Genomic DNA, 24,786 nt, shown 5'->3' with positions numbered 1-24,786 from the left:
GGGAATAAATCAGTGGCCGTTGGTGAGCTTCCTTCTATATCCAACTTCTCCTGAAAGGCACAACAGGATCAGGCATAAGAACATAAGAACAAGCCAGCTGGATCAGACCAGAGTCCATTTAGTCCAGCTCTCTGCTACTCGCAGTGGCCCACCAGGTGCCTTTGGGAGCTCACGTGCAGGATGTGAAAGCAATGGCCTTCTACGGCTGTTGCTCCCGAGCACCTGGACTGTTAAGGCATTTGCAATCTCAGATCAAAGAGGATCAAGATTGGTAGCCATAAATCGACTTCTCCATAAATCTGTCCTTTTTAAAGCTATCCAGGTGAGTGGCCATCACCACCTCCTGTGGCAGCATATTCCAAACACCAATCACACATTGCGTGAAGAAGTGTTTCCTTTTATTAGTCCTAATTCTTCCCCCCAGCATTTTCAATGGATGCCCCCTGGTTCTAGTATTGTGAGAAAGAGAGAAAAATTTCTCTCTGTCAACATTTTCTACCTTATGCATAATTTTATAGACTTCAATCATATCCCCCCTCAGACGTCTCCTCTCCAAACTAAAGAGTCCCAAACGCTGCAGCCTCTCCTCATAGGGAAGGTGCTCCAGTCCCTCAATCATCCTCGTTGCCCTTCTCTGCACTTTTTCTATCTCTTCGATATCCTTTTTGAGATGCGGCCACCAGAACTGGACACAGTACTCCAAGTGTGGTTGCATCACTGTTGTGAGATTCACCCCACTTGACCATAGCGCAGCTGGCTCTGCCTGTGATGCGTGTAAAGCAGCTATGTGCCCTAGAAGTTTCTGCCCTGGACAGATGTGCCACAGCAGCTAGATCAGCGTTCGTTTGTTTATTACAGTCCTAGGCCACCCATAAAACTCAAAATGAGCCAATACAAATTCCAGAGTATAACAAATAAATAATGTTCCAAGGAGATCTTATTTACATATAATAAGTGACCTATAAACTGGGAAATGAATATAACTGTCCATTGTAACTTTAACACCAATTTGTGTAAAAGTAATCACTGTTTTCAAATACTAATAACATTTAGTGGTAAAATACATGATTACAGTAGTTATAAAATCAAACCCTTTTATACTGATGTAATGCAATCAATTTAAATAAAGCTATCCCAGACCCAAGTAAATAACATTACATTTCTCTATCAATTTGGTTAAAACAGTGTTAGACTCACTTTAATGGTAATAAATACACTATCACTTGTCCCTTATGTTCCTGATTTTGAATGCAATCCAAGAAGATGGATTTTGGATTTATATCCTACCTTTTTCTCCTGTAAGGAGACTCAAGGTGGCTTACAAGCTCCTTTCCCTTCCTCTCCCCACAACAGACACCTTGTGGGGGGGGGGGGGGGCTGAGAAAGTTCAGAGAGAACTGTGACTAGCCCAGGGCCATCCAGCAGGAATGTAGGAGTGTGGAAACACATCCGGTTCACCAGATAAGCCTCTGCCACTCAGGTGGAGGAGTGGGGAATCAAACCCGATTCTCCAGATTAGAATTTAGCTACTTTTAAGTGTGATTTCAAAATTTCCACTAGAAGGCATAATTGCTGTTACGGGTTTTCCTGCCCCTTCCTGGAAAACGGGCTAGTATCAGGCTAATAAGAATCCTTCAAATGCTATTGAACAGAATGTGTCCAAGTGACTCCAGGGAGCCGTCATTACATATATCAGGGGCAGTACAGTACAGTAAACCTTTATTAGGCATAAATAATTCTGCATACAGTATGTTTGTATGATAAACAGCAATACAACGAGGAATCCAGTACACCAAGTTAGGACAAATCATACACAAACTCTCCGGAGACACACCGCGACATCCATGTGTTAATCAAATCCGATTTGAATAACTTCCCATGTTCACCACAATGACCTGAGCCTCAGACATCAAATCAATGTAATTTAGATGATTTGATACATTGAGGGACACATTTTAGTACCGTCTTTGAGATATTACTTCCGCTAGATATGTAGCGACCCTAAAGGTTATCTCAGAAGATGTATCACTAAGTAAATACTTCACTACATAAGCCGAAGGCAGATTTGTTTTAGCTTTAATAATCGGGATTATATAGTGACTACGTAATGCAGAGTGTAGCTGACATTCTAGGAGGATATGCTGTATTGTATCCACGGCATTAACAGAGCATGGGCATAGTCTGTCAGCGAATAAAACACCTTGAAATCTCCCGATTGTAACTTTAGAAGGAAAGGCGTTTACTCTGGCAAGCATAAATGCTCTGCGACAAGATGGACTGTCGAGACTATAGAAGTATTTTGCTATCTTCCCACGTAGGATGGGTAGGTTTAGAAAATCTGGGGAACATACTGCAGGTTGTACTGGGTGAAGGGACTGAAATTCCATATCAGTCAGTCTTTGGCTGAGCAATCTAAATATATATTCCTCGTTAAGAGGTTCGAGAAATTCCAGAGAGAATCCTAGAGTTCTTATTTTGGATTCAATATGGAATAACCAGGATATGCTCAGTCGGTCAGATTTAAAATAGGAGAATAACGAACTTTCCTTTACCCTAAAGAATATTTTTAGCCAAAATTTCAAAAGCATAATCCAAGCTTTTGTTTCAATAGAGTGTATACCCAGTTCTGCACAGATCACCCTATTTGGGACACATATACATAAACGCTTTTCCGGGCGGATAGGTGGGAAAGGGAACATCTCGGGAACAATCTCTTTCTCCATCGCTTGTCACGTGTCTGATTCTCGGAGCCTCTCTTCCCATCCCCGCAGGTGGAAGACGAAGTATTTGAGGAGTTCTGCCGGGAGATCGGGGTGAGGAATATCCGGGAGTTTGAGGAGGAGAAGGTGAAGCGTCAGAACGAGATTGCCAAGAAAAGGTACGGGCTTTTTCGCACCCCGCCGTCTCCAGTCCCCCGCGGGTCGCAGAGTTGAATGCGCTGGAGGAGGCTGAGATGCGAATCCTGCCTCGTCATTCCTTCGTCCTTCCGCAGGTTGGAGTTTGAGAACCAGAAGACGCGCCTGGGCATCCAGTTGGACTTTGAGAAAAACCAGCTGAAGGAAGATCAGGACAAAGTCCATATGTGGGAACAGACGGTCAAGAAGGATGATACTGAGATAGAGAAACTCAAGAAGGTACTCGCTGTGAGAGGGAGGGGCATAAGAACATAAGAACGAGCCAGCTGGATCAGACCAGAGTCCATCTAGTCCAGCTCTCTGCTACTCGCAGTGGCCCACCAGGTGCCTTTGGGAGCTCACAGGCAGGATGTGAAAGCAATGGCCTTAAGAACATAAGAAAGAGCCTGCTGGATCAGACCAGAGTCCATCTAGTCCAGCTCTCTGCTACTCGCAGTGGCCCACCAGGTGCCATTGGGAGCTCACATGCAGGATGTGAAAGCAATGGCCTTAAGAACATAAGAAAGAGCCTGCTGGATCAGACCAGAGTCCATCTAGTCCAGCTCTCTGCTACTCGCAGTGGCCCACCAGGTGCCATTGGGAGCTCACATGCAGGATGTGAAAGCAATGGCCTTAAGAACATAAGAAAGAGCCTGCTGGATCAGACCAGAGTCCATCTAGTCCAGCTCTCTGCTACTCGCAGTGGCCCACCAGGTGCCTTTGGGAGCTCACATGCAGGAGGTGAAAGCAATGGCCTTCTGCGGCTGCTGCTCCTGAGGACCTGGTCTGCTAAGGCATTTGCAATCTCAGATCAAGGAGGATCAAGATTGGTAGCCATAAATCGACTTCTCCTCCATAAATCTGTCCAGGCCCCTTTTAAAGCTATCCAGGTGAGTGGCCATCACCACCTCCTGTGGCAGCATATTCCAAACACCAATCACACAGTTCTGTTCGCCTTGCGTTTGCGTGCTTTCGCGTGGATGGTGTCCGCGGGATGAACAGTTCTGAACAGGAAGGAGAGGGGATGGGAAAAATGTTTATAACTTGGAGAAGGAAGCCACGAAGCAAAGGCAGAGAATTGTGGGTGGGGAAACTGGGAGCTCACTCAATGGAAGAAGAAGAAGAAGAAGAAGAGTTGGATTTATATCCCCCCCTTTCTCTCCTACAGGAGACCCAAAGGGGTTTACAAACTCCTTTCCCTTCCCCCCTCACAACAAACACCCTGTGAGGTAGGTGGGGCTGAGAGAAGAACTGTGACTAGCCCAAGGTCACCCAGCTGGCGTGTGTGGGAGTGTACAGGCTAATCTGAATTCCGCAGATAAGCCTCCACAGCTCAAGCGACAGAGAGGGGAATCAAACCCGGTTCCCCAGATTAGAGTGCACCTGCTTTTAACCGTTAGGCCACTACTGCTCCTATAGAGCTGAGTCTGTGCTAGCTGCTTGGATCTCAGTCTCAGCAAGAGCAAGTTGACCACTGTCTGGGCTGCAGGTTCACTTGATCTCTCTGAATCATAGAATCATAGAGTAGGAAGAGACCCGAAGGGCCATCAAGTCCAGCCCCCTGCAGTGCAGGAGCACACAATCAAAGCAGTTCTGTCCTGAAGTGGAGAAAGTTTGAGACACGGGTTGGCTCTGGTAGCACTTGGACGGGAGGCCACCAAAGAAATCCAGGGTTGCTGTCCAGAGGCAGGCAGGCAATGGCAAGCCACTTCCGTTCATCTACCCTTGCCTGGGTGGTCCAAGCTAGCCCAGTTTTGTCAGATCTTGGAAGCTCCACAGACCTGGTTAGTACTTGGAACAGAGACACCCCCCCCCCCCCCCCCAGAAGTCCAGCGTGCTATGCAGGGGGAGGCCGTTGCAGGCAGTCATCTCTTGCCTTGACCTGAATGAGCCAGGCTAGCCTGATCTGGTTAGATCTCAGAAGCTAAACACGGTTGGCCCTGGTTAGTACTTGGGTGGGAGACGCCCAAAGAAGTCCAGGGTCTTTATTCAGAGGCAGAAAATAGCAAGCAACCTCTGTTAATCTCTCGCCTTGAAAACCCCATGAAGAAGAGAAGCAGAATTTGGTTTTATGCCCTGCCTTTTCTCTCCTGTTAGGAGACTCCAGGCGGCCTACAAGCTCCTTTCCCTCCCTCTCCCCACAACAGGCACCTTGTGAGGCAGGTGGGCCGGAAGAACCGGGACTGGCCCAAGGTCAACCAGCAGGAATGTAGAAGCAGGGAAATCTTGTTCACCAGACAGGAGTCTGCCACTCAGGTGGAGGAGTGGGGAATCAAACCCAGTTCTCCAGATTAATATCCACTGTTCTTAACCACGACACCACGCCGGCTCTCTCTAAGGTGGTACCGGGCTCAGATCTTGTTTTTCTACTACAGACCCATATGGCTCTTCCCCCTGAAACTAACTCAGTACAATGTATTGTCGAAGGCTTTCACGGCCGGAATCACTGGGGTGCTGTGTGGTTTCCGGGCTGTATGGCCGTGTTCTAGCAGCATTCTCTCCTGACGTTTCGCCTGCATCTGTGGCTGGCATCTTCAGAGGATCCTCTGAAGATGCCAGCCACAGATGCAGGTGAAACGTCAGGAGAGAATGCTGCTAGAACACGGCCATAGAAGAAGAAGAGGAAGAAGAAGAAGAAGAGGAGGAGGAGGAGGAGGAGTTTGGATTTATACCCCCCCTTTCTCTCCTGTGGAGACTCAAAGGGGCTTACAATCTCCTTGTCCTTCCCCCCTCACAACAAACACCCTGTGAGGTAGGTGGGGCTGAGAGAGCTCCGAGAAGCTGTGACTAGCCCCAGGTCACCCAGCTGGCGTGTGTGGGAGTGTACAGGCTAATCTGAATTCCCCAGAGAAGCCTCCACAGCTCAGGCGGCAGAGCGGGGAATCAAAACCCGTTCCTCCAGATTAGAGACACGATCTCTTAGCCTCCTACGCCACTGCTGCCATACAGCCCGGAAACCACACAGCACCCCAGTAACTCAGCACAGTTGTGGCCATAAAAGCGGGCAGGCAGAATCCTCTCCACCCTGAGCTCCTGGGAAAAAGCGAGTCCGAACGCGGGTGCTTGTTCCCCAGCGTGGCTGAGTGACCAACGCAGGGCTGTTCGTTCCTCTCCCTTCCTCTGACCTTCCTGTCCCTCCCGTCTTGTCCCTGCCCAGGAGGAGCAGCGGCACATGAAGATCATCGACGAGACCATGGCGCAGCTGCAAGACCTGAAGAACCAGCACCTGGCCAAGAAGTCGGAGGTGAACGACAAGAACCACGAGATGGAAGAGATCCGCAAGAAACTGGGGGGCGCCAACAAGTGAGTGGGGCTACTGACAGGTCTTGGGGGACCCCCTTCTCAATTTACAGCCGGCCACGAGGAAGGAGCAATGACGCTTAGAAATCCTGCGCTGGATTGGAGCCAGGGTCCATCCAGGCCAGCTGAAGGGATCTGAGCGGTGTAGCCAGCGTGGTGTAGTGATTAAGAGCAGGTGCAGTCTAATCTGGAGAACTGGGTTTGATTCCCTGCTCTGCCACTTGAGCTGTGGAGGCTTATCTGGGGAACCAGATTAGCTTGCGCACTCCAACACATGCCAGCTGGGTGACCCTGGGCTAGTCACAGTTCTTCTGAGCTCTCTCAGCCCTACCTACCTTACAGGGTGTTTGTTGTGAGGGGAGAAGGGAAAGGAGTTTGTCAGCCCCTTTGAGTCTCCTACAGGAGAGAAAGGGGGGATATAAATCCTCCTCCTCCTCCTTCTTGTTCTTCTCTGGCAGATGCCTTTAGGGCATCTCTGCCATCTGCTATTTAGAAGCATACTGCCTCTGTACATGGAAGTTTCATTCAGGACTTGTTCAATGAATATTTTTGCCTCAGCCTGAGAACAGTGTGTCTGTGTGTCTGCTGGTGGTGACTGGGACAGAGCCCTTGTGATGGATTAGTGTGCTGCTTGTAGACACGCCCTTTGGCAGCACTGCCGTCGCAGTGGTGGCTCATATATAGAGCCTGCTCAGATCCCTTTAGCTGTCACGCCATCCTTTGTGAACCTGGGGAGAACAAGAAGAGGAAGAGTTGGATTTATATCCGCCCTTTCTCTCCTGTATGGAGACTCAAAGGGGCTTACAGTCTCCTTGCCCTTCCCCCCCTTCTCACAACAAACACCCTGTGAGGTAGGTGGGGCTGAGAGAACTGTGACTAACCCAGGATCTGTCTCCCTCCCTTCCTTCCTCCCTCCCTTCCTCCCTCCCTGCCCCCCTTCCTCCCTGCCTCTCTTCCTCCCTCCCTGCCTCCCTCCCTCCCTGCCTCCCTCCCTCCCTGGCCCCCTTCCTCCCTGCCTCCCTGCCTCCCTCCCTGCCTCCCTCCCTCTCCCTCGCCTCCCTCCCTTCCTTCCTCCTCCTCCCTCCTCCCTCTCCCTCCTCCCTCCCTCCCTCCCTTCCTTCCTTCCTTCTTTCTTCCTTTCCTTCCTTCCTTCCTTCCTTCCTTCCTTCCTTCCTTCCCCCTTCCCTTCCTTCCTCCCTTCCTCCCTTCCTTCCTTCCCTCTTTCTCTCTCCTCTTTCTCTCTCCTCTTCCTTCCTTCCTTCCTTCCTTCCTTCCTTCCTTCCTTCCTTCCTTCCTTCTTCCTGAAAGCGTATCAGTCCATAAGCTTGCTATGCTGCCTTTTCAGCTCTGTCTATAGCTCCCTAGTGCCAACACCTTGCTGTAAGACTTCAATAAAAGAATATCCAATGCAAAGTAATCCCGAAGTTCTTCTTCGAGAAGTTGGGTCTGTGGACCGCGGCCTTTAGTTTTCACATGGGTGCCGAAGCATGCCCTCTCCTAACGGTCTCTATTGCCCCTTCTGGCTGCAGGGAGATGACCCACTTGCAGAAGGAGGTGACGGCCATCGAGACCAAGCTGGAACAGAAGCGCAGCGACCGCCACAACCTCCTTCAGGCCTGCAAGATGCAGGACATCAAACTCCCCCTTTCCAAGGGCACCATGGATGACATCAGTCAGGAAGATGTAAGGAGGAGGGATGTAAGGACGCGGGCAGCCGGTGGGAGAACGGGATGGGCGGCTTGGTGACTCTTCTTTTCCATTTTGCCACGGGCGCAGGGTGGCTCACACAAAGGAGACTGAAGCTAGCCAGCAGTTCAGCAGAGAGACCTCCCACGATGATATATAAGCGCCCATTGAAGCTTCTCATCAGAGGATGGACTACAGCGACCTCTCCGAGGACATGAGGGTGAGAGCTCCTCCAGTGCTGGGGACTTGCCTCCAGCTGTGGCGGCAGCGGGTGGCTTCTCTTTTCTTTCTTTCTTTTTAAAATAACATTTTAATTAATTTTTATCCATACATAAGAACATAAGAACAAGCCTGCTGGATCAGACCAGAGTCCATCTAGTCCAGCTCTCTGCTACTCGCAGTGGCCCACCAGGTGCCTTTGGGAGCTCACAGGCAGGATGTGAAAGCAATGGCCTTCTAAACGTGCTGTTGCTCCCGAAAGCACCCTGGTCTGTTAAAGGCATTTGCAATCTCAGATCAAAGAAGGATCAATGATTGGTAGCCATGAAACCGACTTCTCCGTGTCAGAATCTGTCCAAGCCCCCCTTTTAAAGCTATCCAGGTTAGTGTACATGCACCACCTCCCTTATGACAGCATATTCCAAAACACCAATCACACGTTAAGTGAAGAAGTGTTTCACTTTTATTAGTCCTAATTTCTTCCCCCAGCATTTCAACAATGAATGGTACCCCTGGTTCTAGTATTGTGAGAAAGAGAGAAAAATTTCTCTCTGTCAGCATTTTCTACCCCATGCATAATTTTATAGACTTCAATCATGTATTTATTCACCCCTCTCAGGCGTCTCCTCTCCAAACTAAAAAAAAGGGAGTCCCCAAAGAAACAGCCTCTCCTCATGGGAAGGTGCTCCAGTCCCTCAATCATCCCTGTTGCCCTTCTCTGCACTTTTTCTATCTCCTCAATATCCTTTTTGAGATGCGGCGACCAGAACTGGACACAGTACTCCAAGTGCAGTCGCACCACGGCTTTATATAAAGGCATGACAATCTTTGCAGTTTTATTATCAGTTCCTTTCCTAATGATCCCCAGCATAGAGTTTGCCTTTTTCACAGCTGCCATGCATTGAGTTGACATTCCCATGGAACTAAACATAAACACAAACCAAAATAGACATTTACAGGAGACACATCAAACCATATAACAAAGAACTCCTCGTGTTTGCAGAAAAATCTGAAAATCTCGTGTTTGCAGAAAAGTACATTTGCGTTATTTGTGCACATGCACAGAGTGGAAAGGAGCTGCTTGGGCCTTGACCACGGCAGTGGAGAAGGTCGGTGGCCGCTCTTGTGGGCTAGCTGTGGCATATGCCGGCATCTACCCAAGGCTGAGCAGCAGAGGAGGGGGACGTCAGCCACTTCTCTGGGACGGCCGCAGCGGTGGAGAGTCCTGGAACTGTGCGAGGGGTGGCAGTGGGCGTGGACATTGGGATTCTCCCCTCACAAGTTTCCTGGCTTCCTTACTGAGCAACAGGGGAATCGTTATTTCCCCCCTCCCCCCATGAGCATCGCTGGTCCCCACTTGTCTAAAGTATATTGGGGGAAAGTGACATCAAGTTGCACCCAACTTTTGACACGGTAGCCCACAGGGCTTTCTAGGGGTGAGACTTCTCATTGGTGGTTTGGATCTCGTGGTGCCATCATGGTGTGGTGGTTAAGAGCAGGTGGATTCTAATCTGGTGAACCGGCTTGATTCCCCTCACTTGAGTGGCAGAGGCTTATCTGGTGAACCAGATGTGTTTCTACACTCCTACATTCCTGCTGGGTGACCTTGGGCTAGCCACGGTTCTCTCAGAACTCTCAACCCCACTTACCTCACTAGGTGTCTGTTGTGGAGAGGAAGGGCTTGTAGGCCACCTTGAGTCTCCTTACAGGAAAGAAAGGGGGATATAAATCCCAACTCTTCTCCTTCTCTGTGATCTCCACTCCAAGTCTTAGCCAGGGCTGTCCCTGCTTAGCTTCCGAGCTGTGATGAGGTCATGTTTGCCATTCCAATCAGGGCAGAGATTACCTGCTCGAATTCTGAGATCTGATGAGATTGGCTTAGCCTTAGTCATTACCTGGCCGTGAAGTTGGTTTGGGATGAGTCCTATTTTCTCACCTTTTGCGGAACGATTGTCAGGATAAATTTGGGAAGGAGAGGACTCACAGAGGACTATCTCTCATGTGCCATAAGATCTTTCTTACGGGCCACTTCACGGACCCGTTGCCTGGAATCAGCCGCACTCAGCTAGATCCAGAAATGTCCTACCTGACCATGCCTGGTCCCTGGAGCCGGGGACCGGCTGAACCCCTTTGCCTCCCGGCGCTTCCCCTTTGCAGGACGTCCAGGCGGAAGACGAGATCAAGGTGGAGATGAACCAGCTGCAGCAGAAGCTGAACGAGCAGCAGAGCATTTTGCAGCGCATCGCGGCCCCGAACATGAAGGCCATGGAGAAGCTGGAGAGCGTCCGCGACAAGTTCCAGGAGACCTCCGACGGTACCGGTTCCCTCCCAGCGGGCGGCCAGGGACTGGGGGCGGGATAATGGAAGAGCTGGTTTCACGGCCGCCCTCCCCTTTCCGTTGCAGCACTTGAAGCAGCCCGGAACGCTAAGAGCCAGAAATGGCTTGAGCCGCCTTTGAGCAGATCAAAGAAAGAAGCAGCCAATCGCTTCAAGCGCTTGCCGAAAGTCGGTGGCTACCAACATCGACGAGATCTACAAAGCCCTGTCGCGCAACAGCAGCGCCCAGGTGAGGGTGTGCCCGCCCGATGTCACCGAAAGGTGTTATCGGCAGAGTGGTGTGGAAATGACACGGCGCCGAGGCGCGGCGCGGGCTGTACCCGATTGCCCGCAGTCCCTAATATTGTTAAGAGAAGTTGGATTGCGAATTTGTTTGTTTATTAACCGTTTTTCTTCTTTGCAGAGCTCAAGGTAGTCTACAATATAAACAAGGCGCATAAAACACATTCACAAACATCAGAACCAAAGTATTGTCGAAGGCTTTCACGGCCGGACTCAACTGGTTGAGTTTGTGGGCTTCCTCGATATGTGGCCGTGAAGATGCTGGTAGGATCTTGTTCCCAACGCCTCTTCGAGGGACGCATTACCGCTTAGCAGAGGCCAATTCTACTGGTGGTTCCTTTACAGCCCCTCAATGATCGTGCTGGCCTCCCACCGGGGCCAGGGCAGCTTTTTTCAGCCTTGGCCCCCGCCTGAGTGGAACACTCTTCCTCCAGCTGTCTGGGCCCTGCAGGACCTTGGGTGACCTCACAGGGCCTGTAAGAATGAGTTGTTCCACCGGGCTTTGGACATGTCCAGCCGCTGATTGAGGTGCCCCTTCTATTCTATTCTCCTCCGCTCTCGAGTCCCCTGTCATCTAGGGGACCCACTTCCTGTTCTGCTTCCTCTTGCCAGGAGGGTTTAATTAGTGACTAGTTATTAAGACGCCATTTTACTGAATTTACCACTGTGCTTTTAAATCTTTTTAAATTTAAATTTAATGGGGTTTTGATTGTATATATTGTATTGAACCTGTGTTGTGCACTGCCCAGAGCCCTCCGGGGGTTGGGCGGTATAAAAAATCCCATAAACAAACAAACAAACAAATAAATAAATAACCAACCAACCAACCAACCGTCAACCACACTTTTGCATGGCAAGTTCCACCCAAACACTTACTGATTGTTTCCCCACCCTGGGACATGGGCAATATATACCCCACTAAACATTCCCATCTCACTTGACAAGTGTGTAACAGACTTCTCTCTGTGATACACCTTTGAAGATGCCAGCCACAAATGCAGGCAAAATGTTAGGAACAAGATCCACCGGACCACGGCCACAGAGCCCGGAAAACCCACAGCAACCAATCAAAACCAAAATTTAAAATCATAACTCAGAACTGCTAGTAAACCCAACCAAATGTGGTCCTAAATAAAGCTCTCTTTCAGCTGCCTCCGAAAGATCAAAAGTGGGGGGAGATTGTTCCCTAATTCTGGGGCTGCCACTGTAAAGGCCCTGTCTCGTTTACTCACTAAAGGAACTTCTTGGATTGCCAGCAGAGTCCCGAGGTCTTTGCCCTGTGATCTTAATTTCTCAGGCTGGAACATAGAACCATAGAGTCGAAAGAGACCTCAGGGGCCATCAAGTCCAACCCCCTGCCATGCAGGAACACACAATCAAAGCACTCCCGACATACGTTCTTCCAGCCTCTGTTGAAAAACCTCCAAAGAAGGAGACTCCACCACTCTCCGAGGCAGTGAATTCCACTGTCGAACAGCCCTGACAACATAGGTGTCAAACTCGCAAACCTCCAGATGTTATGGACTACAGCTCCCATCACCCCCTGCCAACATGATTCTGGCAGGGGATGATGGGAATTGTAGTCCATAATATCTGGAGGGCTGCGAGTTTGACACCTGTGGTCTAGAAAGTTCTTCCTAATATGCATGGGAGAAGATGGTCTTTCTGCAGCCTGTATAGATGATATGAATTGAGCTGTCTGGTATATTTTGGTTCATGGGCATCCTGTGCAAACGGAAAATGTATTCCGCTTCTGGTAGCCCTGGGTTGGTTCCAGATGCCACGCAGGGCACAGACCGCTGCCCTCTGGTCTTCTTCCTCCCTCGCCTCGTTGGCTTCTGAGACGTTTCGGCCACAAGCTTTTCCGTGTGACTTTGCAGTCCAGAGGATCAGCAGGTTGTTTATTTCTGGGTTTTGAAGCCGGCTGAGCTGTTTGGCCAAGCAGAGCTCCGCGCCCAGAACTGTGCTTCGCGTTTCTGATTTGCTTTTCCCCGAATCACAACTGGGTGAGACTCAAATGTTGTTGAGTGTTGCTGTAGATTCATAATAGCTAAGGTGAGCTAAAGCCCACACAGGGCTAAAGCGAGTGTTTGTATTTGTCCCTTTGTTGGTGGTGGAAAGAAGGGGGGGGTGTTGCCATCTGTTGGTTATGGTTTTTATGATTATTGATGTTTTATGCTGTTTTGATGCTGCTGTTGTTCACTGCCATGAGCCCTGCAGGGGAGGACGGGATACAAATAGAAAAATAAAATAAAAAGTGCCATCAAGTTGCAGCTGGTTTATGGCAAGAAACGTTCAGAGTGGTTTCCCATTGCGTGCCTCTGTATAGAGACCCTGGGCTTCCTTGTGGGTCTCCCATCCAAGTACAAACCAGGGCAAACCCTACTTAGCTTCTGAGAGCTGCTGAGATCAGGTTAGCCTTGGCCATCCAGGGCAGGGCAGGGCAGGAGAGAACAAAGGTGGTTTGCCATTACCTGCCTCCATGTAGTGTCCCTCAAGGGACGAGGCAGTGATGGGGGGGGGGTTCTTGGGTCCACCTCCATTCATGTCCAGCCTGCCACTTACGTTTGTGGGTTTTTAAAACATTTTTAGTATTTTTTTGTTTTTGCGGTCTGCAGGGGCGCATTGTTTAGGCTAAGCAGCACCAAACTCTCAGGGGATTGTTTGGGGGGACTCTTTCTTGATGATACTACCCAGGAAGCTTGGTGAGGCTTGGTTCAGGGGTCCAAAGTTATATGTGGACTCTCCTAAAGGGGTGCCTCATCCTCCATTGTTTCCAATGGGAGCTAATAGAAGATGGGGACTACACCTTTGAGGGTCCATAACTTTGGACCCCTGAACCAAACATCACCAAACTTGGGAGGTATCATCAGGAGAGTATCTTACTGATACCACCCATGTTTTGTGAAGTTTGGTCCATGGGGTCCTAAACTATGGACTGCCAAAGGGGGTGCCCCATTCCTCCATTGTTTCCAATGGGGAGCTAACCAGAAAGATGTAAGCTACACCTTGGGGGGTCCATAACTTTGGGACCCACTGAACCAAACTTTTACTAAATCTGGGTGGTATCATTAGGAAGAAAGTCCTCCAAAGATACCTGTGAGAAAGTTTGGTGCTTCACTAGCTTAACAAATACACCCCCTGACAGCAGGCACTCTACCTCTTTCCCCAGAGTTTCCTTTTTAAATCCACCCCTTCGCATGGGATTTTAAAGGGAGAATCTGAGCACTCAGTTTAGGAGAAGAAGAGTTTGAATTTATATCCCCCTTTCTCTCCTGCAGGAGACTCAAAGGGGCTGACAATCTTCTTGCCCTTCCCCCCTCACAACAAACACCCTGTGAGGTGGGTGCGGCTGAGAGAGCTCTGATGAACTGTGACTAGCCCAAGGTCACCCAGCTGGCGTGTGTGGGAGTGCCCAGGCTAATCTGAATTCCCCAGATAAGCCTCCACAGCTCAAGCGGCAGAGCTGGGACTCAAACCCTGTTCCTTCAAATTAGAATGCACCTGCTCTTAACCACTCACGCCACATTGAAAGTGATGCCGCTTTCAGGGTGGGGGATAATTCATCTTTAAAACAGCATCACTTTCTACCGTTAACTTAACTGGGGACCCCAGATTCTCCCTTTAAGGTGGGTTTAAAGGAGAATTTGGGCTCTCTAGTTTAAACACCTTTGAAAGTGATGCTGTTTGGGGGTGGATTCCAGCATCACAGCGGCTGCCCGGGAGGTGGGACGCGCCTTGACTCAGATTTTTGCACCGGCTCCATTTTCCTCTATGCCTCTGCCCAGAGGGAGTGGGCAGAAAAGGAGCTGCCGGGCTGAGAGAGCCCAGCCGGAAGCTGGGGCAGGGGAGTGGCAGGGCAGGAGCCCGCTGTCCCCGGCCCTCGAGGAAGAGCTATGCTTTTATAAGTGCTAGGCTGGGGCGGGCTTGGGGAGGCGTGGCACATGCCCTAGAGGCGGCGGGGTGTAGCCCTGCCCCCTAACCCCCCCCCCCCATGCACCCATGCCTACATATCCCTGGCGTCCCTTGGCGATCTCCCATCCGAGTAGTGACCTGCTTAGTTTTGGAGCTCTAAGAAGATCAGGCTAGCCTGGTGCCATCCAAGTCAGGACAAAAGAGAAACTAAGGTAGTTTGCCATTGCCTGCCTCTGCGGAATTACTCCGGGTTTCCTTGGTGGTCTCCAATCGTAGTGCTAACTCTAGCCAATTCTGCTTAGCTTCTGGTGCGATCGGTGTAGGCTGGGCCATTCAGGTCAGTGTGAACCAATCTGACATATCCCAAACCAGAAACTGAAAAACTCCTCCGCGGGAGTCGGGCGCTGGATTTGAGAGTTCAGTCTAGAAGCCGTTCTACCAGAAATTAAGCGCTCTGTGCGCGCTCTTGCCTTCCAGTTACAAACAAAACTGTCTTCTGAAACGTCAATCAGTGCCTAAAAAGACTGATGTACGTTACAGCACAGTGGGTACTTTTTTTGTTCTTATGCAAAATGTGCTATTTGCCCATGTGCCGGGCGTTGAAACGCGGCTTGCTGTTGTCTTCAGACAAAGTTCTGCCAGCGATGACAGCCAGCCCAGTCGGAGCCAAATAATGGCGCGGCAGCGAAGCGATCGCTGGCAACAACATCGGCAGCCGTGGTGCAGTCAGGAATGCTCTGGGTAGCAGTAACAGTCGCTTTGTTTGGGGAGGAACGAGGAATCGGATCCGAACCCCCTCCCCACCTGCATTCATATACGCGGGCGCGGTTCCCAGCCCCTGATTTCACGCTTTCATTAGCCACAAAGGCTAGAAATTGATATTATCCATTGTAAAGAGGCAGCATCTTCGTGCTTGGCTTTCAGAGCACGTTTTAACGATTCACTGATTTTTTAAAAATCCGTTTTTGCTTGACAGACAGACAGACCCTAAGGCAGGGGTGGGCAATTATTTTTTCCATGGGGCCGCATAAGAAACAGAAAATATTGTGGAGGCGGGCCAAAGGCGAAGGGCGGGCCAAAAGGCAGCCAAGGCAACCCGGCTTCTGCGGGGCTTTCAGCATGCTCCCACAGCAGCACAGGGGCCAGTCAAGTCATCGGCGGGCGGATGTGGCAGCCCTTGAGCGATATAATGCCCAGGTCTGCCCTAAGGGATGAAACAATAAAAATTCAAAATGAAAAAAAAGAGAGAATTAGTAAAACAGCTCACTTCAACTTCTGTGGAGGCTTAGAGACTAACCAGGTTTTCAGAATGAGAGCTTTCAAGAGTCAAAGTTCCCTTTCTCTGATATGCTAGGGGTCTGCAACCTGCGGCTCTCCAGATGTTCATGGGCTACGGTTCCCATCAGCCCCTGCCACCATGGCCAATTGGAGAGCCGCAGGTTGCAGACCCCTGGGCTAGGAGCTTTGAGTCTAAAAATCTCATGCCCCCGAAATCACATTGATCTCAATCACATTGAGATTGCAAATGCCTTAACAGACCAGGTGATCGGGAGCAACAGCCGCAGAAGGCCATTGCGTTCACATCCTACATGTGAGCTCCCAAAGGCACCTGGTGGGCCACTGCGAGTAGCAGAGAGCTGGACTAGATGGACTTTGGTCTGATCCAGCTGGCTTGTTCTTATGTTCTAAGGTACCACTTGTTTTCAATCTGGCTGTTGTGCTGCGGACCAGTATGGCTCCCCCTCTGAAGCAATCATTAGTAAAACTGAACAAATACAGTAATAACCAACGTGGCAGCAATGCTGATGGATAGCTTTAAAAGGGGCTTGGACAGATTTATGGAGGAGAAGTCGATTTATGGCTACCAATCTTGATCCTCTTTGATCTGAGATTGCAAATGCCTTAGCAGACCAGGTGATCGGGAGCAACAGTCAGAAGGCCATTGCTTTCACCTCCTGCACGTGAGCTCCCAAAGGCACCTGGTGGGCCACTGCGAGTAGCAGAGAGCTGGACTAGATGGGTTCTGGTCTGATCCAGCTGGCTTGTTCTTATGTTCTTAGCAATAAAAGCCGCTGGATCCTTGTGTTTAAAACAGGAGATCAATAAAACCAGCAGTATAACAATAATTCTCAGTGAGAAAACAGTGTTTTACAGCAAATCTGAGCGGCGGGGTAAATAGACGAGGCCAGTAAAATGTGAGTAGGGTGGAATACACAATGGGTTAAAAGGCTGGGCAAATGAGAATATTTTAGTGTGGGGCATAAAAACCCAATCAGGTAAGTGCTAGGGGAGCTTTGAGAAGAGGGCATTCCACAGTTCTTTTTTAAGGGGGCAGTATAAGGCTTATATAGAACTTGGGGTGTACTGCCCATGGGGACATGGGGTATCTCATGTCCCCGGCACGCCGCCCACTACATGGGGGGCCACGCAGACTGGCTGGGCCTGCAGCTTTACCAGCTCCAGACCCCCTGTTAACAATTCGCTGGCTCAGGGTGGTAGGACATGGGCTTGCCCTCGCCAACTCCAGGCAGTAGACCTGGGTGCCGCCGCCTGCTCCGGGCAGCAGACCTGGGCGCTGTCGGACGGGAGGGAGGGAGCGGAACAGCACTGACTTTGATGGAGCGAGAGTTTGAGTCAATAGCTGAAGGGGCCAACAGCTCAGTGGTAGAGCATCTCCTTTGTATGGGGGAAGGTCTTGAGTTCAGTCCCTGGCAGTTCCAGGTGAATGGGCCATCAAATAGGTGCTGTGAGCAACACCGCAGAGAGCTGCTGCCCGTCAGAGCGGGCCACATGTTGTCTTGCTAGATCAGGGGTGGGCAATTATTTTTCCATGGGGCCGCATAAGAAACAGAAAATATTGTGCCGGAGGAGCCGCCAAAAGGCTGAACTCAATTCTGCATAATACGGGCTGATAAGTGACAGACAGGTGCACAGATCAACTTGGAATCAGTGGCAACAGTTCTGCATACAACACTATTTGGCACAAAGAATCACAGGCTTAATCCCACCTGCATAGTTGTCCACTGTGACAACAATCCGAAGCAGAAGTGGGGAGACTTTAAAGTCCCTTTGACCTACTTTTTTTTTCTATCGATTGAAAGTGCGAGCCCCGCGAGAAGCAGGCAGCCAAGGGCAAACCGCTTCTGCGGGCTTTCAAAAGGAGGGATCACCTGAAGCCACTGCTTGCGAGGAGGGGTGGCGTGGCGGTTCTTAACTGGAGCAGCTGGTTCTAAACAGGTCCTCTTAGGCCAGGGCCAAGTCTGTCATAAGGGCCAGTCAGGGTAATCCGGCGGGCCGGATGTGGCCCCCGGGCCGTATAATGCCCAGGTCTGTGCTAGATCATGTTGTGGTGAAAGGCATCTTCGTGTGTTCCATGCCAACGTACCCAGGAAGGGATATTCATTCTCCCCTCTGACTCCCACCCAGGTCCTCCACGGCTTTCTCACTTTCAAGCCTTAAGCTAATGGTCAGAATTTCCCCTCAGACAATCATAATTTGGTTGGAGGAGACGGTTGCGGTGGTTTAAAGGGATTCGGGGCGATGGTTGACCAGTCCAGCCCCCTGTCAGGCAGATTCCCAAGGACTGACGTCTCCATTTTTCTCCTGCAGGCCTTTCTGGGTCCGGAAAATCCAGAGGAGCCCTACCTGGATGGCATCAATTACAACTGCGTGGCCCCCGGCAAGCGTTTTCGGCCCATGGACAACCTGTCTGGAGGAGAGAAGACCGTGGCAGCCTTAGCTTTGCTCTTTGCCATTCACAGGTGGGAAACTGGCCGTGCCGTGGAGAAGGCTGGCTCTGTGCAGGGAAAAGTTTTGGATTTTGGAGTGTTTTGGGTGCTGGCAGCAGTGGAAGGGAAACCGGCCATCGGAGGCTGCTCAAAGCATTAACTTCTCATTGCCTCACTGAAAACTTTTAAGTTCTGGATCATGAAAACAGGCAGACTCGAATCCACAGGTGTCAAGAATCCAGTTTTCCATAAGTTATGGATTACAAGCTCCCATCAGCCCTGCCAGCATGATGCTGGCAGGGGATGATGGGAACCAGTCCATAACATCTGAGGGTCGCGAAGCCATTACTTCCATTGCAGGGAGTGGTTTTACATCTAGATGCCAGGGATTGCTATCAGTTCCCGCCAGGATGCACACTACATCCTGGCAGGGGCTGATGGGAATTGTTGTCCATAACATCTGGAGTGCCAAAGGTTCGCCACCACTGACCTATGCTCTAATCTGGAGGACTGGGTTTGTATCCCTACTCCCCCACATGAAGCCTGCAAGGTGACCCGGGGCTAGTCACAGTTCTCTCCAAACTCTCTCAGCCCCACCTGTCAATCACTGGCTGCTGCGTCTGTTGAAGAGGAAGAGGAAAGGAGCACTGGCTTCTGGAGGGAGAGCTGGCTGTGGCCGCAATCTGGTGGATCCACCACCACGGCCACACAGCCCGGCAAACCCTCCAGAACCAGTTGAATCCGGCCGTGGAAGCCTTCGACAAGACATTGAAGGGAAAGAAGTTTGAAAGACGCTGAGACGCCTTAGAGTTGAGAAAAACAAGGCATGAATCCAAACTCTTCTTCTTCTAGCTGGGGCTTGGGGAGGAACTGAGGAGGGAACAAACAAATTATCCTCCATCCGCATAGCCCGCTATTGGGAGACTTCTGAGCCCCGGAGTCAGCCAGTGTGGTGTAGTGGTTAGAGCAGTGGTGGCGAACCAATTGGCCATGCTGGAAGGGGCTGCTGGGAATTGTAGTCCATAACATCTGGGGTGCCAAAGGTTTGCCACCACAGGGTTAGAGTGTCGGACTAGAACTTGGGAGAACAAGGCTCATATCCCCACTCCACCGTGGAAGCTTGCTGGGTGACCTTGGGCCAGACTCACGTTCTCAACCTAACCTACCTCACAGGGATGCTGGGAAGCCAAAATGGAGAATTGTGCAGGCCACTCTGTGGAGGAGCAGGGGATCAGACACCAGGCTAGAGTCCTACTTATGTAAGCAGCAACGCGTCCACCCGGCCAGTTTGCTGTTTCCAGTCGATGCACTGCCTCGAGCAGGATATGTGCAGAGGTGGATCCAGCAGGTTCTCACAGGTTCCCGAGAGTAGGTTACACACTATTTGTGTGTGCCGCAGAGGCTACTAATGGGTGATTTTGCCACCTGATTTTGCCTTAGTTATGCCCCTCCTCTCAGCAGTAGCGCTGCAGAACTGGAAGAACAGCAGGAGGTGACCGGCGCAGGCTAAGAACCTGCACCCGCGCGGCATTTGAGCTTTCCTACTAAGCGACTCCAGCAGCGCCGCGCCCTTGCCACAGCGCCCCGCCCCAGGAATGCCTCCCCGCCTTCAGGAATGCGCCCGTCAGCCTTCAGCCCCATTGGCGCTTACGCCACAGTTTGAATCCCACCACCATGGGAACCTGTCACTAAAATTTTTGGATCCCACCACTGGATATGTGGGAGAAGGCGGTCCTTCTGATGCGCTGGTCTCAAGCCGTGTGCAGCTTTAAAGGTCCAAAGCATCCCCTTGAATTGGGGTGAGGAGTGGATCGGTGGCCAGGGTCATTGCTGTAGAGTCAAGGGTCCCGTGCTCCCAGCCTTGGGCAGCTGAAGAGGGGACCTATACTCCAGATAAGCATGACTACACTTTACAGCTCGCCAGCATGGCCAATTGGCCATGCTGGCAGGGGCTGGTGGGAATTGTAGTCCATAACATCTGGAGTGCCAAAGGTTCGCCACCACGGTATCTAGCATGAGGTGCTGTGCCCACCATCCTGGTGAGCTGCTGGCGGATGGGAGTGGAAAGCAGTGAGCCTCAACCTCGTATTCCCACCGCTGCTTTAACAGCCACGGGTCAGGTGGCATGCCTGGCATCAAATGGGGTCTTGGTTTCTGTCATGATAATGGGTTTTCTGTACTTTCGGTTTCCGGCTGCCTTTGTGCTTTGCGATCTGTAGCAATGTAGATTGCGCCCGAGGGCTGATAGCCCTTCCTATGGCATTGAGAACTGATGGCTTTCACATTCCTGTTTTATAAGAACATAAGAACAAGCCAGCTGGATCAGACCAGAGTCCATCTAGTCCAGCTCTCTGCTACTCGCAGTGGCCCACCAGGTGCCTTTGGGAGCTCACGTGCAGGAGGTGAAAGCAAGGGCCTTCTGCGGCTGTTGCTCCCGAGCACCTGGACTGTTAAGGCATTTGCAATCTCAGATCAAAGAGGATCAAGATTGGTAGCCTTGATTGCTGAGTTTTCTCAATAGTCTCTGGTGAGGAACTTTGTCAAAAGCCTTTTGGAAATCCAAGTAGACAATGTCCACTGGTTCCCCCTTATCCACATGCCTGTTTACAACCCTCAAAGAACTCTTATAATACCTCACTTTGATATTTCAGGGGGGTGAAGGGGAGCGGGACACCTTGGGGGGCACAAAAGGGGCTTGAGAAGTCAGTCTGTAGAGCTGGCTTCTTCTGAGGCCACGCTGCCGCCTGTCCATAAAGGCTTTTGATTGAAATCACTGAGTCCGATAATTGCTACAGATCCAGGACTTGACACCACATCTCTCTTCTGTCCCCAGCTACAAACCTGCCCCATTCTTTGTCTTGGACGAGATCGATGCAGCTTTGGACAACACCAACATTGGGAAGGCAAGCCTGATGGGAGGCCCGGGATAGCGGGGCTATTCCGCAGGATTGGGATCTAAGCGGGTTGTCGACCTGGCTGTATTCTCCCTCTCCCCCAGGTGGCCAACTACATCAAGGAGCAATCCACCTGCAACTTCCAGGCCATCGTAATTTCTTTGAAGGAGGAGTTCTACACCAAGGCGGAGAGTCTCATTGGTGTCTACCCTGAGGTATGAACGGGGCAGCGGAGAGACATGCGTCAGGGGCCTGCGGGCCTGGTACATAGTTGGCAGCCCAGTAGCAAGTGTTAGAAGCAAGCCTTTATTGGCATCGACAACAGTACAACAGTAATAAAAAAACAGATTAAAAAGCATATCCAATACAGGTCGAAGGAAATTACTGCCGTTTAGTAATTTCCAGGAGAAAGTCTGTCACTATCATACAGAGAGAAGGATCAGGGTTGTCCAACAAGTAGTGTAATCTAATTAAATCGGGGAGATGGGGTAAATGTAAAGGAGTGAGATTCACATACTTGGATCTGATTTCCTTGAATCTGAGACAGTGTAGTAATTGGTGGGCCAGAGATTCAACTGAGCCATCGTTGCATGGGCACACCTTAGCCTTTTTTCTTGCTTATTAAATCTGCCATGCAACAAGGCAGAAGGCATAACATTAAACCTGGCGAAAGCATTATGGCTCCTTGAACAGGGTTATTAAGCAATACATAGTGTTAAGTGGCCCTGCTCAAAATGGGAGAGAAAATGCAGGGGAGCACGCCTCTTGGCTGTGGTGATTAGGTAGAGAACTCTCTATCCAATAGTTGGACCTTTTAATTTTCTATAAGCCTGAATAGGACAAAGGGCAAAGTGAATCCACTGACAGTCCAATAAAGGCCATTTTTTCTTCAATTATGGGAAACCAGGGGTTGGAATGGGTGCCAGAGAGCAGACGGTGGACCAGGGAATTACAGTCCGAGAGAAAAATGAATTTGCAGAATCTAAAGTCCCCAGCTGCCGCTGATTCCATGAGCCAGGACCAACTCCAGACAAAGAGCCAGTAGCAAGGGGAGGAGCCGTGGCTCATTGGGAGAGCATCTGCTTGGCATGCCGAAGCCCCCTGGTTCAAACCCCAGCGTCTCCACTCAAAAGAATTAGGAAGCTGGAAGGAAAGCGCCCTGCCTGAGGGACAGGAGCAGCTGCCAGTCTGAGTAGACAATACTGACCTTGGTGGAGGGTCATGAGTAAACCTTGGGTAAACTCTGTGAAAGAACCTCTGCCTGATATGTAGAAGCAGAGGCGTAGCAAGGGGGGAAAGCAGCCGGGCGCGGCCCCTCCTCGCCTCATCCTCGAACCGTCCACCCTTGAATGCCCTCACCCCACTCCCCCCCCCACAGGGCGCCGCTGGCGCGGCCACACACCACCCCCACCACGTCCCCTTGGAGCTATGCCTCTCCATAGAAGCGCCCAAGTTCAGTCTCCAACATACCTAGTTAAAAGAATGTGACGTGGAAAACCTCTGCCGGAGACCACAGAGAGCCAGTTCCTGGTCTGAGTAGACCAGGGGTGGGCAATTATTTTTTCCATGGGGCCGCATGAGAAACAGAAAATACTGTGGAGAGCTGGGCCAAAAGGCTGAACTCAGTTCTGCATAATAGGGGCTGATAAGTGACAGACAGGGGCACAGATCAACTTGGAATCAGTGGCAACAGTTCTGCATACAACATCATTTGGCACAAAGAATCACAGGCTTAACCACCTGCATGAAGGCTGTCCACCGTGGCAACATATTGGTTATTATTTATTCACTTTATACCGCCTGACCCCCCAAAGGGCCTCTGCATGCATACGCTTATTCAATTATAAGGCATCAAGTCCCTTGACCTACTTTTTTTCATCGTAACTGGCTTTAGGTGCCTCGCGAGAAGCAGGCAGCCAGGGCAACCGGCTTCAAGTGGGGTTTTTCTAAAGACGCCGGCTTCTAGCAAGGCAGGGGACGAGGTGCTTGAAAGCCCCAGCCATAAATCGCTTCGCGGGCTTTCAAAGGAGGGAATTCTGCCACCGCGAGGGGAAGGGGAGGTTAACGCGGGAGCAGCCGGGTTCTAAACAGGTCCTTCTTTAGGCCAGGCCAAGTCTGTCATAAGTGGGCCAGTCAAGGTCATCCGCTGGCCAGGATGGGACTGGCCAGCAATGCCCAGGTCTGAGTAGACCATGGTGGCTTTGGAGGGTCTGATTCGGCATCTGGAAGCTTCACGTGGTGTCTTATAGGGAATCTTTTCTCGTCGCCTCCTTCCGCCAGCGCCGAAAGCCCCGCATTCCAGACCAATATACGACTCTAGGTTTCAAATCAGAAGCCTTTATTGACTGACATCGGCATGGCTAAAGAAGCCAGTTCTAAAGAACTGACTTTGGGAACAACCTTTCATCCCCCAGTTTCCCCCCTCCCCCCTTTCCCACCTCACATCAAAGGCAAAGTAAAACAAGGCAGGAATGTTTCAGCCGTTAGAAAGTTCCAAAGGCCCACACTTGGGTGCCCTTTAGTTTGTTACAAGTTGCAATTCAAAGGAATGTGGGAAACTGAAAGTAGAGTAGACAGGAGGCCCATTGACATGACAGAACACAGGGCCCTTTTGATATCCGGAAGACCCTTCCTGACTGTCAGGTGGATAAATATTTGTCAGCCTGTTCCCTGGGCTGCTGTAGGAGAGAGATCTCCAAACAATCCTGGGGTGGTGTTGATGGTGGCGACTGTTGGATGACTTCATGCCTATACCTTGCTTTCCCCCCCCACCCCCCACAGCAAGGAGACTGTGTCATCAGTAAAGTCCTGACCTTTGATCTCACGAAGTACCCTGATGCCAACCCCAATCCAGGTGACCAGTAGAGAAGCAAGAGACCAGACGACTGCCCAGCGAATTCCCACCCCCTTTTTCTCTTTCCTCCCTTTCTGCCTCCTGCAGGCCTGACCTCTTTCTCCTGCCTTTATTTATCCTGCAACTTTTTAGTGTTTGTATTTTTTAAAACGTGTGTGCCGGGGCAGGGAAGAGAAAGAAGTCCCTGGACAACAGCCAAGGCACACGAGGAATTATTTGTATAGGACCAAAATTATGGCGAATTCACGAGGATTCCTCTCTTGTGTAGAGCTCCTCAGTAGATGGCTGCAAACCTTGATATTTTTTTTTCTAGCCTGGTATCATACGAATGTGTATTTTGTGTGTGATTTGAAATTAAAATCTGTTACCTTCCATCTGCTGGGTTTTTTTTTCCTATGGAAGATCTATTTAGATTGGCATCGCGGGATCGGGCTTAGCTTACAAGCTGGAAAATGATGAATGCCTTTTTTTCGAAACGATTCGAGGCTTGGGTCAATGTCAGGAGGCCCCTGAACATTTCTGATGCTCCCCTCAATTGCCCCCCCCCCTTCTAAAAGCGGCAAACCGCTCTTCCACGCTGAAAGTCTCGTGGTAAGTGGCCAATGCAATTAGTATTATCTCTGTCTCAGATAAGGAACATAAGAGCATAAGAACAGCTTCGTCAGCTGGATCAGACC

General features: G+C 50.5%; 1 protein-coding gene across 1 annotated transcript in view; it reads left to right on the top strand.

Annotated features, from left to right (window-relative positions):
• LOC125427901 (structural maintenance of chromosomes protein 1A-like) overlaps positions 1-24,483 on the top strand; it is a 65,461-nt gene extending 40,978 nt beyond the window's left edge. The window contains 12 exon segments of the mRNA XM_048487468.1: positions 2,772-2,878; positions 2,993-3,134; positions 6,052-6,197; positions 7,724-7,892; positions 7,987-8,100; positions 10,257-10,413; positions 10,504-10,589; positions 10,591-10,665; positions 18,243-18,394; positions 21,195-21,264; positions 21,360-21,470; positions 24,037-24,483. Of these exon segments, the coding sequence (XP_048343425.1) occupies positions 2,772-2,878; positions 2,993-3,134; positions 6,052-6,197; positions 7,724-7,892; positions 7,987-8,100; positions 10,257-10,413; positions 10,504-10,589; positions 10,591-10,665; positions 18,243-18,394; positions 21,195-21,264; positions 21,360-21,470; positions 24,037-24,120 (1,413 nt within the window). The 3' untranslated portion in view covers positions 24,121-24,483.
• The last annotated feature ends 303 nt before the right edge of the window (positions 24,484-24,786 follow it).

Source organism: Sphaerodactylus townsendi, linkage group LG03 (genome assembly GCF_021028975.2).
Source record: "Sphaerodactylus townsendi isolate TG3544 linkage group LG03, MPM_Stown_v2.3, whole genome shotgun sequence".
NCBI lineage: Eukaryota > Metazoa > Chordata > Lepidosauria > Squamata > Sphaerodactylidae > Sphaerodactylus > Sphaerodactylus townsendi.
Note: the sequence above shows the minus strand (reverse complement) of the source record. Positions and strands in the feature narration are given on the sequence as shown.